The sequence below is a fragment of the Morone saxatilis genome, unplaced genomic scaffold, assembly GCF_004916995.1.
Source record: "Morone saxatilis isolate NCDOM2014 unplaced genomic scaffold, NCSU_SB_2.0 Contig24, whole genome shotgun sequence".
NCBI classification, from domain to species: Eukaryota; Metazoa; Chordata; class Actinopteri; family Moronidae; genus Morone; species Morone saxatilis.
The window spans coordinates 13,788,110-13,802,138 of NW_023339807.1; the positions used below are offsets into that span (position 1 = coordinate 13,788,110).

The 14,029-nt window shown below is 39.6% G+C and overlaps 3 protein-coding genes across 7 annotated transcripts in view; 2 read left to right on the forward strand and 1 right to left on the reverse strand.

The window, feature by feature from the left end:
• The window catches only part of setd2 (SET domain containing 2, histone lysine methyltransferase), a 20,921-nt gene extending 16,854 nt beyond the window's left edge, over positions 1-4,067 (reverse strand). For 3 of the 5 annotated variants that reach the window (XM_035671733.1, XM_035671734.1, XM_035671731.1), the window contains exon 1: positions 3,634-4,067. In XM_035671733.1, the coding sequence (XP_035527626.1) occupies positions 3,634-3,668 (35 nt within the window). In that variant the 5' untranslated portion in view covers positions 3,669-4,067. Of the gene's footprint in view, positions 1-2,040; positions 2,163-3,633 lie in introns of those variants that run through there. The other 2 variants (XM_035671732.1, XM_035671735.1) reach the window with 2 other exon arrangements.
• A 796-nt stretch (positions 4,068-4,863) lies between these two features.
• On the forward strand, positions 4,864-10,275 carry rbm12bb (RNA binding motif protein 12Bb). Its single transcript, XM_035671991.1, has 2 exons — positions 4,864-5,025; positions 7,639-10,275. The coding sequence occupies exon 2, from the start codon at positions 7,661-7,663 to the stop codon at positions 9,581-9,583; it is 1,923 nt and encodes a 640-aa protein (XP_035527884.1). The 5' UTR covers positions 4,864-5,025; positions 7,639-7,660; the 3' UTR covers positions 9,584-10,275.
• Positions 10,276-10,560: 285 nt separating this feature from the next.
• On the forward strand, positions 10,561-13,734 carry gra (granulito). The gene is made up of 7 exons (XM_035671996.1): positions 10,561-10,838; positions 11,825-11,907; positions 12,006-12,064; positions 12,440-12,497; positions 12,598-12,704; positions 12,799-12,857; positions 13,192-13,734. Exons 2-7 carry the CDS (start codon positions 11,826-11,828, stop codon positions 13,217-13,219), a joined length of 393 nt encoding a protein of 130 aa, XP_035527889.1. The 5' UTR covers positions 10,561-10,838; position 11,825; the 3' UTR covers positions 13,220-13,734.
• Positions 13,735-14,029: the final 295 nt, after the last annotated feature.

The window sequence follows — 14,029 nt, forward strand, 5'->3', positions numbered from 1 at the left end:
TATATATAGAGATATATATATATAGAGATATATATATATATATATATATATATATATATATATATATAGAGATATATATATATATATAGAGATATATATATATAATGTCTTGGAGATGCAACCAACTGCTGTTCTAAAGCCAGCACCTTGCTCAACAGCAATAGCAGGAACATAACTTTGATGTAGCAACTTTAGTAACACATGGAAAGTGGAAAAAGTATGCGCAAGCTACACATAGAATGGACTACTACAAAGCTCTTGTAAACAATAAAACATGTACAATAACCTCCACAGTAATAACCTAGCTTAGAAGACATGCTCAAGGTCTAAGCTTTTCATATTCTACTTCATTCACAAATCCATTCCTGTCAGACAAGAATATAACAGAAGTTAGGCCAAGTCAAATATTCTGCATCATTGCACTATTTACTTTTTCACATCGTACAATCCCATCAACACCACCGAGAACAAAGCCACTATGGCTTAAAAAGTAATGTCCATATGAAACAAAAATGATAATCTGACAGGCCAGACAGTCTGTGGTCCATGCAGACTGAAGGTTTACGTTTACCATGTTACATTAAGTTTGCAATATCACTGCTGAGTGGAGTCAAAGGTTAAGGTTACAGTCTTAATCCATGTCTTGTCTGCTCCATGCAATAGATTTTTTCTGACAGGAGAGTTTGTGTTTCATCACTCTTTAAACAGAAAACTGAAAGAAATCTGTGTTGATGGGATAATGATGATGGACACGAGTTTTAGTGATTCTGTGGTAATTACTGTTCAATCAGTTTCATTCGTAGTTTACTCCTAACCCCTTAAGTAGACTAAAACAAGACCAAAAAAGAAACTGTAAACAAAATGTACAGTATATTCTCATGATCTGTTAGGTTCCCTTAACCCTCATCTGACCCACATATTCCACAAACAAGGACTACACTAGAACAAGAAGTATACCGTTACAGTCTGCAGGTACCCCAGTCAGTAGGATGAGGGTTAAACAAGGGTTGAAATAGCCTAACCAACTAATAACATAACCAACTCAACACCATATTGCTTGATTGTCTACACTGCTTTCACTCGCAAACAAACAGCTGAAGCAACAAATCACAAAAAGAAGCTTACAGATGTAAGTATTTAACATGTTCAAAAAGAATAATTGGGTTTTTGTTCTTCCCTTTGTCCTATTAAAGTGTGTGTTCTCCTTAGGGTAGGCTCAATATGGGTGCAAGGCAACAATTGGGTCATTTAATCCTTTAGGATATCATTTTTTTCCTTTTTCTCTATGACCTTCAAAACGAGACATTTTTGCAGTGACATCCTGTTATATAGAAAAGGCTATAGCAAGCAACTTGAACATAATCAAACGATTACTGGACTGGACCTGCATTACCCTTTTAGATTGTTGTTGCAAGAATATTTTACTCCAAATATAGCAATATTATTTCAAATGTAATGCACAACTGTTTCATTTTTCAAGCTAATAAATATAAACAAACAGTTAACATAACTGAATGTGATGTCTAATACCAAGCATTGTGGTCACCTATTGTTTCTATATGGTGACAGAAACATAACTGAAACCTGAAATCATTTCTCTCTGTCTTCTCTTTTTTAGGTGTTTCTAACATTGTACACTAGTGTCACATGCACTAATGTACTGTATACTGTATCTGTGGCTACACTACACAAAACACAGCCTATCCACACACTGGCCGGTCACAAATAACAAGATAAATAGATAATAAAGACAACATGTTATCAGTTATCAATCTTAAAAAAGAGCCCAAAACTTTTTGCAGCATTTATATTTTTAATTGTCAAATATTTATCAGTGTATAAATAGTGACAAGGCCTTGGGCTTAGAATGACCTTTAATATTAAAATGTTTAAACAGTAAATAGGTGCCAGAAAGATCTGCACAAACTACATTCAAACAAAACACAACTTGGTAACCATACTAATATCATTTCCTAATTCATGTGAAACTACACTACATAAAGACATACACCGTGAGTTGCATTTAGTGCTCTCTAATACCTGATCTCTGACTTCAGCAGAGTGTCCATTGAGAAACTCGTCTAGGATTAGAAGGCCTGAAGAGGCTGCTGGCCAAGAATAATCCGAATCAGAGAAATGAGCCCTCCAAAGTGACGCCACACCTGACAAAAAGAAAGATAGGGTTGCAATGAACTGGGTCTCGATTGTCCACAACAGCTTACAGCTACTGGGTCAGTAGGTTTTATCATTTAAGACATCACTGACATCTGAGGGTAGTTGCAGAAAAATGCAGAAATGCAACTTTGTATTTGACATTACAGTAAATACAGTGTTGAGTAGTGGTGGGTCTGGCTTGTGCAAAACGCGTTGTCTATATGTACACTAAGTCAAAAAAGTAAGTGGTGTCTCATGCTTTGAACCGTTATAGTATTAACGACTTCTGCGGGCGTCCCTTCCTGAGAATCCTCTTATCTATCGCTGCAATGTGGCAGAGAATCCAGTTTCACGTCCTAATATTTATGTCTGCTATGAGACAGATTTCCCATTTCCTCAACTTGCCGCGCAGTCAGTCTCTACTGCTGTCACTGTGACCGCATCGCAGCACAAAAACAAGAAATAACAGGTTACATTCACCTATGATTTATAAATAGTACCATCATGGTCGGACATACATAAAAAAAACAAAAAAAAAAACATGGATGCAGGGCGAGTAGAGAACATGCATCTCATTATTAGACATGTACAGCACAGGGAAATGGCCTACAGAAAACAAAGGGGCGCTGTAGAATGAGGACTTATGTCAAATAACACATCGACACTAATGAAAACAAACGACTGGTTTGGAGCAAATCGCCAAACTAACTTAAGCTAACATGGCCTTTAAAAGGAGGATTTCTACCCACTGTGAAAACGAGTAGAGGTTGGCTGCAAACCTATGAATTTATAGAAATACATTCTCAAGATCTGCTAACTACTTATACCAACCTATATACAAGTAGTAAGCAAGCAGGCAAGGCGGCATTACCTTAGCTTTTCGACTGCGACGCTGGTTTACAAAAATATCTCAACTCGCTAAGCTAACTTGGGCAAGCTAACAAACAGCGAGCTTCCGTGGGCCATCTTTAAAGATAGCGTTAGCTCGTGTTGTGGTATGCATAATTCATGGTGTTAATGTTGACCAGACAACAAGTCTACGCGTGGAAATGCGCTCATTAAGACAATTAAAAGGTGTTTTTTCAGCTGGGTCGCAGAGGTAAAAGGTCACATTTGTGTCATTTGACGAAGACTCCACTAGCATCCGCAGCTAACGCGAGCTAACTCTCGCAGTGTAACGCTAACTAGCAGCCAGTCGGCTAACGTTACTGTTGTTCACTTGTGGGTCTTTTATCTGTCACTAATGTGTAAAGTCACACTAAACAAGGTTGTTTCGACTAGTGGGCGAGTCGTGTTCTCATGTAGCGCTCAAGCAGAAAGGGTTAGGTCTACATTTCCTTTGTAATGGACCCGTTTTCTGAAGTCTCTGCACCCGGCTTTACTAGCACGCTAGCTCATAATGTTTTGTCTTGTGTGTGAGATGGCTCAACCTCAATTAACGTAGCGTTGAGGGGAAAAAGCGGTTCACAAGGTACTCACTTTACGAAGTGCTTAAGGTCACAAGGTTCCCCCATCTTCGAAATCACCTGCAATCGGCCCTTTGCGAAACATCAAGCGACAATGTATGCCGACGTCAAATCCATACGGAGCTGTCGGAAATGATGGTCGGCGGAGAAACACCGTCTCTGCTGCTGCTGCTGCTGCTGCGCCCCAGCTTCAGCCTGGCTCAATGTCGGTACTATCGAGGTAGCAGGAGCTCACATAGTTAGCAAAGAGTTGGAGGAGACATCGAGAAACACAAGCGATCACGAAACCCAAGCCCCGGAAAGAGTCCTCATTAGATCAACCTGTAAGTTACAACAAGAGCGCCAACCTGATCTGCTTGAAGGGTTACGAACATGTCTTTGGAATACCTTTTTTTATTCCACAGCACTGATCCTCGCAGTGTCTCTCTGGCTGCTGCTGCTGTGTTCAACAACATCACATCACATGATGTGGGAACATAGCTGGCGCGAACCCTGGAGCGCACTGCAGCGAGACTTAATGAATTAAATATTTGAAGACAAGACTTTACAAAGCAGCGCTACCTGGCTATAAAGTAATCGAGGAAAAACCATGTGGAAGATGAAGTGACACTGTATTTTATTGTGACTGTTGAATAAAATATATATATATACAGATACAACTTTCCACACAGCAAATTTCATGTACTGACATCTTGCATGACATAAAGTATTTAATTAATGCTCCCCATGCAACAAAACAAGGTCTCATTGCTATTCATAAAGTTTTTTTTCTGGATATTTTCACAATACACAGCCTATGATCTAAACATACTCTTATGTTTCTAAAGAGATTGTATAGACCAGAGCCTTATATATAATGTCAATGTGTTACCACCTATTGCATGCTGTGGAAGAGTTGAACTCTCTATCAGAGAAGTAAGGTAAATGTAGGATTAAGACACCCAGGACTCAATACAACACTATATCTCCTGAAAAAAAAGAGATAAACATGTAAGGAAAACGTTGAAAATGTGAAGAAATGCACAGAATGAGGGATGTGATTGTAGAAATGGGAAGAGAGCAGAGAATCAAGGCTCCTTTTAAGACAGATGACAAACAATTACAGGTAGGAAGAACTTCATTTAAACATTAACATAAAACAGGTTTAATATCCAGAAATGTCATAAAGTGCTGATTTTATGACAACATCCGGTAGGTGGCGACGTGCACCATTCACGATGGTCTGCAGCTCGACATTAGAAACTGAAGAAGAAGAGGAAGAAGACGACCAAGAAGACGACCAAGAAGAAGAAGATTAAGAAGAAGAAGATTTCCTCTTTGAGACAAGAGTGACGCGAAGCCAAAAATTGATCTGAATCTGTTCGATAATCTCGATTTTGCACGAGAATCTGTGGTTGTCCATTGTGTAAGTGTTGCTCGGGGTTAGGTCGCTTTATGTGGCTGTTAATAAAGAATACATTGTCATTGCCGTCCAATGGTTGAGGCCTAGCTGGCTACATCATGAGCTAACGCTACATGGCTAACCTCGACACTTTGCTCGGAGTTGTCTGGACGGAAAGGGCGTTTGCTGTCATCCTAGATAACGATTTGGGTTAACGCTAGCCAAGTTAAATAGCACACAATATTACAATAGTTTCATATTGTGTACGTTTTGTCAGTTAACCTTGCGGTTATTGATAAAATGTCGGCCCTGTCGGTGGCGACAAGATAGCGTTAGTTAGCTGCTTGAAAATGCTGTGGTGGTGCTGTTCTGAAGTATAATGGCTTGATGCCAGTGTTGATGAGCGATGTATAATACAGTTTGTATTGTGTTTACAATACAACAAGAATGGTTTCATTTCAGGACTTGAGGTACAGAGCCATTGAGGCAGACTTTGGCTAACTTGTGTGGTGTTGTATCCGATGTCTGTGTAGCCATGTTATTGCCTGATGATTAATCTGAATTGCTACGCGCCTTCACATTTGTTGTGAGCTTTGGTTCAGAGGTCTGAAACCAAGCAATGGTTGATTACCATTTTGTGTGTTGTTTTTTTTTAAAAAAGAGCCATACAAGTGGCTTACAACTTGCATTAGTGAAAACCAGCGTACACTGGTGTTAATTCATCTTTGTACACTTTAAGATAATAAATGTAACATTGTAATCAGTCAGTGATTTGTGAGTCTTTCTTGGTGGTGCAAATTCCAACGCCAGTCAGCATGACGATGAGCTCCGGCGAGAAGACAAATCCACTTTCTATGGAACAGCTGGTTTACTGTATCAGCTTGCGCCAAAATGTACAGAGGAAAAGTTGCTGAGGCGAACACGGCGTGACAGGGAAAGGGCAAGAAGAGGGGAGACTGCCACTATTGGATTAACCAGAACACCAGCCTCTGGAATGAACAGACTGCAGCAGCGTGGTAAAATGCCAAATCCACAACAGAATTTTTTCTATCATGAGTGGAATATTTTGGGACAGGTGTTAGAGCAAGGCAGTGATGCAGTGGATGAACCTCTGAGTGAAAGGAAATACGGATTTCACTGCTCCCCTGCAAGTTTACTGCAGTTGAAGTTGTACGTCCCTTGTAGATGGTGTGTTTTGGTTAGAAATGTGTGCTTCATGGAGCCCAGTTCAAAAACATGAACTACTTGTTGGTGGAAAATCTGTCCTTCTAACTGACCTAACATGGAACTACACAGAAGGAATGTGCGCCATGGGGATTTGTCCCAGGAGAAAATATTTTGTTACGAGCTAAACCGTTATTACAGAGAGTTAAGAAAGAAAGAAACTAAAACGGCTGCTTTGGCAAATAACGGCCACTTACAGAGTGAGTGTAAGCAGATAGTACTTAGCTAACTTAAATATGCCAAACCACTGTTATCGTCCTCAACCATGCTGTGATACTCTGGCGTTTTAAAGGCACAGACAGGTGGGCTGCAATTTAAAAACGTTCACACACAGTTTTGACTGTCTTGACATTTGGTAAGGAGGTATTTCTTGATCAGAAACCAATGTTTCTTTTGGTGCTTTACGGCTTGTGGTTCCTGAGTGACAGACTTGGAGCTGGATCGTTGCTGGTGCTGATGTAGTCATTATAAATGCCTGATGATGGATCAACAAGGCTGTCGGATTCAGAAGACCCCATCAAAAGCGAAAAATACTTACTAAAATACTACTACTCAGAATTCAACCCTGGCTGAATCAGTTCAAATACTTGGTGGTGGACTTGGACAATGTCTGACCTGACACTGATGCACAACACATGGATGCAGCATTGATTTTGGGGAAGGGTCGTGAACTTGAAATGATGGCTATGGTCAGTCGTGTGCGGGCTGTCTGGGATTTGACACAGATTCAGTCTATTAGGTTTTAGCCCTCCAAAGGCTACAGCTTCATCAGCTATTTGTTATTAAAGAATTGATCCTTGAAACATGACCATCAGTAGTGGTTTTCAGATCAACGTAAAATTGACTGCTTTCCTTCAATTATATGTGACAACTTTGGATAGTTAACAAAATATGTGCACAACATTTTCTGCAAGTATTTAAGATAATATGGTTCTTTTATTTTTCAATAATGAGTGATTAAAATTGATCTAGGAGGAAGGGTAAATGATTGTGCCAGATTCTGTTGCTTTGTGTATTTTGACTCAATGCCATATTGTCCTTTTTAAGCCAGCGGTGGATAGCATTTTTAATTTATGGAGAATACTGTTTGGTCTTTTCAAAAATAGTGTGAGTAATAAAAGTCTTGTGGTAGAGAGTCTTGCATGGAACTTGATCGAATATACAGTAAATTTTGATTCTGGTTAGAATTTGCAATTGGTTTGTAGTGTGTGTGAGCCATTTCAACAAGCGTGACCTACAGTATATGTTGGCTGTTGTGGGCATTGATCGTAATGGTGTCCATGGTCTCTGATGTCCTTTATTCTAACATTGCTCTTCCAGTTCAGTGGTGTTTTATTGGAATGCCAGGAAATTGACACTGAGCTAGAGAAACTCTGTTGGCAATAATGCTGTTCTATACCCTTCTGTCTACAGGTGCTGTTGTTTGTGCTTCAGCATGGCGGTCGTCATCCGTTTACAGGGACTGAGAGTCACAGCAGGCTCTGAGGATATTCGCAAATTCTTCACTGGCCTCAAAATTCCAGATGGAGGGGTACATATAATTGGTGGGGAGCGAGAGGAAGCGTTCATTATCTTTGCTTCAGATGAAGATGCAAGAAGAGCCATGACACGGTCAGGGGGGTGCATTCAGGGTTCACCTGTTGCATTGCTACTGAGTAGTAAAACAGAAATGCAGAGCATCCTTGAAAGAAGTACAAAAAATGTAGAGCTAGATCAAAAGAGGCGACACGAGGAGAATGCAAGATGGGCTCGAAGATCTGTGGACCCTGAGGTGGGCCGGAGATCAGGTAGCAGATCGGGCCATACCCCTCCTCCCCAACACCTGAGAGCTTCACACACTGATGACTACTTGCATGTGTTTCTAAAAGGAATGCCATTCTCTGTGACTGAAGCGGATGTCCGTGACTTTTTCAGTGGTTTACTTGTTGATGAAATAGTCTTGTTGAAAAATGCACATGGTGCAAAGAACGGGAAAGGTCTCGTCAAATTTGCAACAAGAGAGGATGCGTATGAAGGCCTGAAGAGGGATAGGAGATACATTGGGTCAAGGTATGTGGAGGTTTCAACAACAACCTTAGACGACTGGCGTCGGGCTACTGGTAACATGTCAATGGCTGTCAACACGGACAACAACTTTGGAAGGGAGAGATCACCTATTCGCAATCAGAGGAATCCACAATATCCAAGGTCACAGTCACCTTTGACCCAAAGGTCCATTGCTTCTTCCGACGATGAGTACTGCGTTCTGTTGGAAAATTTGTCGTATGCAGTGGAAAAAGAAGACATTAAAAAGCTTTTTCGTAATGCAAAGCTCGAGGATGACCAGATCCTGCACTTAATTGACGGTGATGGTAGAAGAACTAGATCGTCATTTGTGCTCTTCAAGAGTCTGCGTGACTATTGTGAGGCTTTGACTCACGAAAAAAGGCAGTTTCTCAACCGATGGGTTTTTACCCGCCCGATCTCAAGAGAGAAAATGATCGCCCTTCTGGAATCTCAGGGCATGGATGATAAACCTCCTGGAAACCCTGAAAGGTTTCAGGAGAGGCCTCCATCTTACCCCAATGATGCTTATGACTCTGAGAAAGTGTGTCTGTTTGTGCGAAACCTGCCATTTGATGTACGGAAAGTTGAGATCATGGACTTCTTCCTTGGGTTTAATATTACAGAGGACAAGGTGTTCGTGCTGCATGACCATAAAGGTGCTGGGGTGGGGAAGGCTTTGATTCTCTTCCAGTCTGAGGCAGAGGCTATGAGTGCACTCTCTCTCAATGGACAACGGTTTCTTGGGTCAGAAGTCCTACTGAAATGCATATCACGTTCTCAGATGCGGCAGTTGGGTGTTGAGCCACCAGTGGTGCAAGAGACAATTGTGCAAGAGCCACTGCCAAGAGAGGAGCAGTACTCAGGCAGGAGCAGCGAGGCATCCTATCGGCCTGGTGACACAGAGTACCCTGACTTTAGGATTTCTCATGATGGTAACGGACCAATGACTAATGTACAGGCTAATAGCCACAGAGGCTATGATCACGAGCCCTATGCAGTAGGCCCTTACGCTCCACAAGACAGAGGTAATGGCGTTCGTGGGGGTTTTGGTCCCTCAGTGCAGCATCTTGATGGTCCCACCTGTGTAAAGCTGCTTAACTTGCCATTCCAAATCAGAAGCGAAGAAATCTATGACTTTTGCTATGGATATCGCATTATCCCTGGATCTGTCTCACTGCTGTACGACCAGAGTGGAAAACCCAGAGGCTCTGCAACTGCAGTATTTGAGTCCCGTCAGGAAGCGTTGACAGCAGTTGAGGAACTGAGTGGAAGACCAATAGGTCCAAGGAAAATACAGCTAACACTAGTGTGAAAGTGACATTGCTTTCCATGGTACCTAACGTGCCCTTGTAGTGTGGTATATACATATACACAATGTTGATTGAAGCAAAGTGGATTTCAGGGAAGCAATTGACTTTTTTTTTTTTTCTTCCCTTTTTGATTAATGTGGCATGGCTTTATATGATTGGGAATACAGTGAAGGTTTTTTTTTTCTAGCTGCCAAAAATATATTTGATTAGGCAATATGGTCTGTCTACTACTTAATATAGGTTTTGTATGCAGTGTTCATCTTAGTTAAATATTCTGTTTTTGTTTTTTCATCAAAATATTTTTGTATAATTCAGCTTACAACACTGGAGAGAAATGTATGGAAATTTAATTTTACTATCTGTGGCTGTTGTGAAAAGTGTGGCTTTTATAAAAACACTTACCTTTGAATTGTCCATTTTTCTTCACATATCCATCACTTAAAGTATATTTTGCTTGCTGACAAACTTTGTGTAGATGAAAAGTGATGGTTACTCACTGATCACATAAATTAGTTACTTTTATTTAGATTGGGTTCAATGAAATGGCCTTAAGTGATTTAATGTACTCATGACTGAATATTAAGTTGGGATATATGTATGCTTTTTTTATAAACTCCAGTTGTCCGAAAGGAAGACGTGTGAAAGAGATGGGGGAGAGGAAGAGTGACCACTATGAGAAAATAATGTGTATTCATATTGGCCCTTGTCTCTTTTCTCTGATGTAAACAATTAACACCAGTGACAGGTGTAGCTCCTCTTGGGCTACAAATAATATGGACTTTGAGCTGAAAACGGCACCGATGCCAGAACATACTGTACATGACTATGATTTGTGTGTTTAGCAGAGATCTTAAAAAAAACCTAAATTTTGCACGTAGTAACTAAAAATTAAATTAAAATTAAAATTGTAGCAGGATCTCAGCACCCTATTTTTTATATGTATATTTATATTGTATTACACCTGGTAAATGGATTCTGGACAATTTCCTACTCATGTAGTAGTAGTAGTATTTATGACCACATCTTCACAATGACATGAAGACATATCAACAAAAGCTCTGTGTGCTAATTTGGCTAAATGTGCAAGCAACTTGCTCAATGCTCTGCTGATAGTGATATATGATCTTCTGTATTATAGTAATTCATATTTTATTTTGAAAGTTGTTCACCGGAAGTGGAGGTGTTTGTTTGACTAGCATGTCACCGGTCAAGTGAGCAGACAGAAAACCACGCTGAGGGAATTTTGTAGAAGTACAGGTGAATAATTAAACATATGTCTTTTTTAAATATATATAGTAAAACGACTACGTTGAGGACTTTGTAACGTGAACTTTCCCGTATAAAATGACTAGCTATATAATGATGGTAACATCCAGATGCAGGGGGTGCATAGAAGTTCAAACTTTGCATCATTTTGAAGTGGCATTTGTTAACCACATAACGTTAACTTCTTATTTTATCCGCATTATGTTAAAATACGACAAAGCGTGTGATCGTTAGTAGAGTCGCTGCCGTTGAAGAGGCAGTGATTGGTAAACGTTGGACTGAAGCGCTAATGGTAGCCGCTGGACGTTGTCATGCAGTCCGTGGTTTACACAGATGTCTGCCATGAAACACTGTGATGGGCAACGGCGACTCATTTGAAGCTTTTCTCCAAAGTTGCTTCTTTATTGTACAACTTAGGCAGAAAGGGAGTTATCGACAGCGTTCTACAAGTATTAAGAGATTATTTATTCATGTCCAGTTCGCTTACTGTCAGTTAAACTACTTAAGCTAATAGGGCCGATTGTATTGTTCACGTTAGCTGTTGTGCTACTCATCGTGGGACATGATCAGTGACAGCTAAATGTTCGTTTATTCCAACTAACTCCACTTGAGAAACTTAACGTTAATTATATAAGATACTTATGATATAACTAGCTAAATAGCGTCCATACTTTAAATGCTGAACACTAATATTACATATGGTTCTGCTGTGAATTGGGGAAGATCAGCTGAAGCCTGGCATACAACTAATCCCAATACATTTCTCAGATCTAATGTCAACATGCACCTGTTGCTTTGACCCACTACAGGTACTGTCTGCAACATTTGGAAAGCAGTGAAAAGTAACACGTTGAAATATGTATATATACACACACACACATCTGCTTGTAGTAACACAGCACCGCTCAGCAAATGTGATGAGCAAGCCTGGTAGAGTTTAGTAGATTTAAAACATGTCTGAACCTTACTGACACCAGAATGGAGGTATCAAGGAGAAGAGTCCTCCAAAAACACCTGGAGCCAGCGAGACCCCTGCGCCGCTGCCTTCATGTTGACATTGGTAAGCAGTCTGCATCAGTTGGTCAGATTTATGGGAATGAAATAAACTTGTTCATGTTTAACGGCATGCTCATATTATAACTCTGTCACTTCATTTAGAGCCCAATATGAATACTGCTACATGTGCACAGGCACTGATGGAGGAGGTGGATCAAGAGGTAAGACATCCCAAAGAAAGACATGACATTATTTTCACTATCAATTATTTTGTCTATCATTTCTCGATCATCTGTAAAATGTAAGAAGAAATCACAATTCTCCTTTTAGATTGCTTTTTTTTTTTTTGCCTAAACAACAGTCCAAAACCCAAATGTATTCAGTTTTCAATGATACAACACTTGAAACCGTTCAATGTTTGGCATTTTTGCTTGATAAATTACTTATAAAACAATTATATTGATTATTTAAAATTGTCGTTGATTAATTTTCTTTCTGCTCTTCAGTATTTGAGTCTCACATACACACTCCTTTAAATAAACCATTTGCCTGTTAAGCAGTTGATTTAGACATTTCTCTAATTTTGCGCTTGATAGACAAATGTTGGCATAGAGCAGTTCTACAAGATTGTCAACCTGCACAAACAGAAAGAAGGTAAAGCTTTATTATCAGAATAACAACATACTTTTTTCAGATTTGCCTGATTCTAACTCTTGTAATGTATTTAATATATATATATATATTCTTTTTGTAGGCAGAATATCTTACTCGAGAGATTTTTTAATTGGTCTGGCGAGTTGTCCTCAGGCCAGGAAGAAGCCGGAATTCTTGCCAGAGCACCCGATAGTCCTAAGCGAGGCAGTAAGTTGGGTGTCATTTTCATTGTGGTATCCTCACTAAATGGTCAAAAAAAACTGTTGTCAACTGCTGTTGTGGATTAATTATGTTTTAACAGAGAGATCTTGGCGATCTAAGGCTTCATGAAATGAGGTTGAATGGAGGAAAAGAAGAAACGTGAGTTTAATTTTATATGCAAGCTCTTACTCACTACTGGTTATTCCATCATTGCCTTACTATGGGTGTTTTTTATTTATTGAATTGAAGTGTCTTGAAAGTCCAGTGTGTAACATTTAGGAGGCTCTATTGGCAGAAAAGGAATATAATATTCATAGGTATGTTTTCATTAGTGTATTATCGCCTGAAAATAAGAATCATTATGTTTCTTGGAAAAGGAGGGTGAAGCGACAGAGTTGCGATAACTACACAGCTTCATGCCACTGAATCCTACACACTGGATCTTTTAATAAAAGTAACAAACAGTGTGAAAAATATTTGTTTCTGTTTTTAGGATGGCAGAAAGGCTTCCCTCACCCTAAGACATTTGCACAGGTGTTCCCTACCCCAAAGAGTGTTTGTTTCTGTTTGTTTTTTTTTCTTACTGCTTTCTGAGTGAATTTAATTTAACTTGTGATATTTTAATTTGCATGTTTATTATTTTGATGACCGTTTGAGGTGAAGTTGCACAAAGTCATAACACTGAACACCACTTTACTTTGAGTGTTGCATTTTGCTTATATTTCCTGCTGTGTACAATTTTGGCTGTAGTGAAGTATTTATATTTTGTAAAAAAGTTCTAAACATAAGATATTAATGGCTACTTTTCAGCTGTGGTGCTAATGTTTCGTTTAAAGGAACGAGAAAGAAAAAAAAAAAAGCCATTTAACTCAGACTCATCACCACTCATCACATTAGAGTCAACAAAAACAAACCATACCTGAAGTGACAGTGATGTTCGTCATCTGCTGTATTAGTTGGGATTACATCAAAATTGTGGATTAACATGATTTGGTAAACATGTTGACCTGTCTCATAAAGGAGTGTTTGGCTAAAACGTTTGGTGTGTTGACATTTTCTTTCTGTCATGTCATTAAAACTTGCAAGGTGCCACTCAGTGACCATACAGAGAGACTTTGTCTAACTCTGCAATGCCCCTTTGTTTTATATTCTATTTTAGTGTCTTTCAGCTGACTGTTTTCTGAGCCACAGCCCTGCTTGTATCCTCATTTATCAGCTATCAGCTGTTCTCAGCAGAGCCCTGTGTGCTACCTGCCCGTCACCAAACAGCTGGCAGTGTTTTCCATCATCTGGGGAACATAGTGGAGCATTTAGCAGCTAACGAGCCAGAT

Bases quoted from the DNA above. Each gene is read 5' to 3' on its own strand.
- rbm12bb (XM_035671991.1), top strand. From the start codon at position 7,661: ATGGCGGTCGTCATCCGTTTACAGGGACTGAGAGTCACAGCAGGCTCT.
- gra (XM_035671996.1), top strand. From the start codon at position 11,826: ATGGAGGTATCAAGGAGAAGAGTCCTCCAAAAACACCTGGAGCCAGCG. The intron at 12,498-12,597 runs GTAAAGCTTTAT...TTCTTTTTGTAG, and splicing joins CCTGCACAAACAGAAAGAAG to GCAGAATATCTTACTCGAGA. The intron at 12,705-12,798 runs GTAAGTTGGGTG...ATGTTTTAACAG, and splicing joins CGATAGTCCTAAGCGAGGCA to AGAGATCTTGGCGATCTAAG.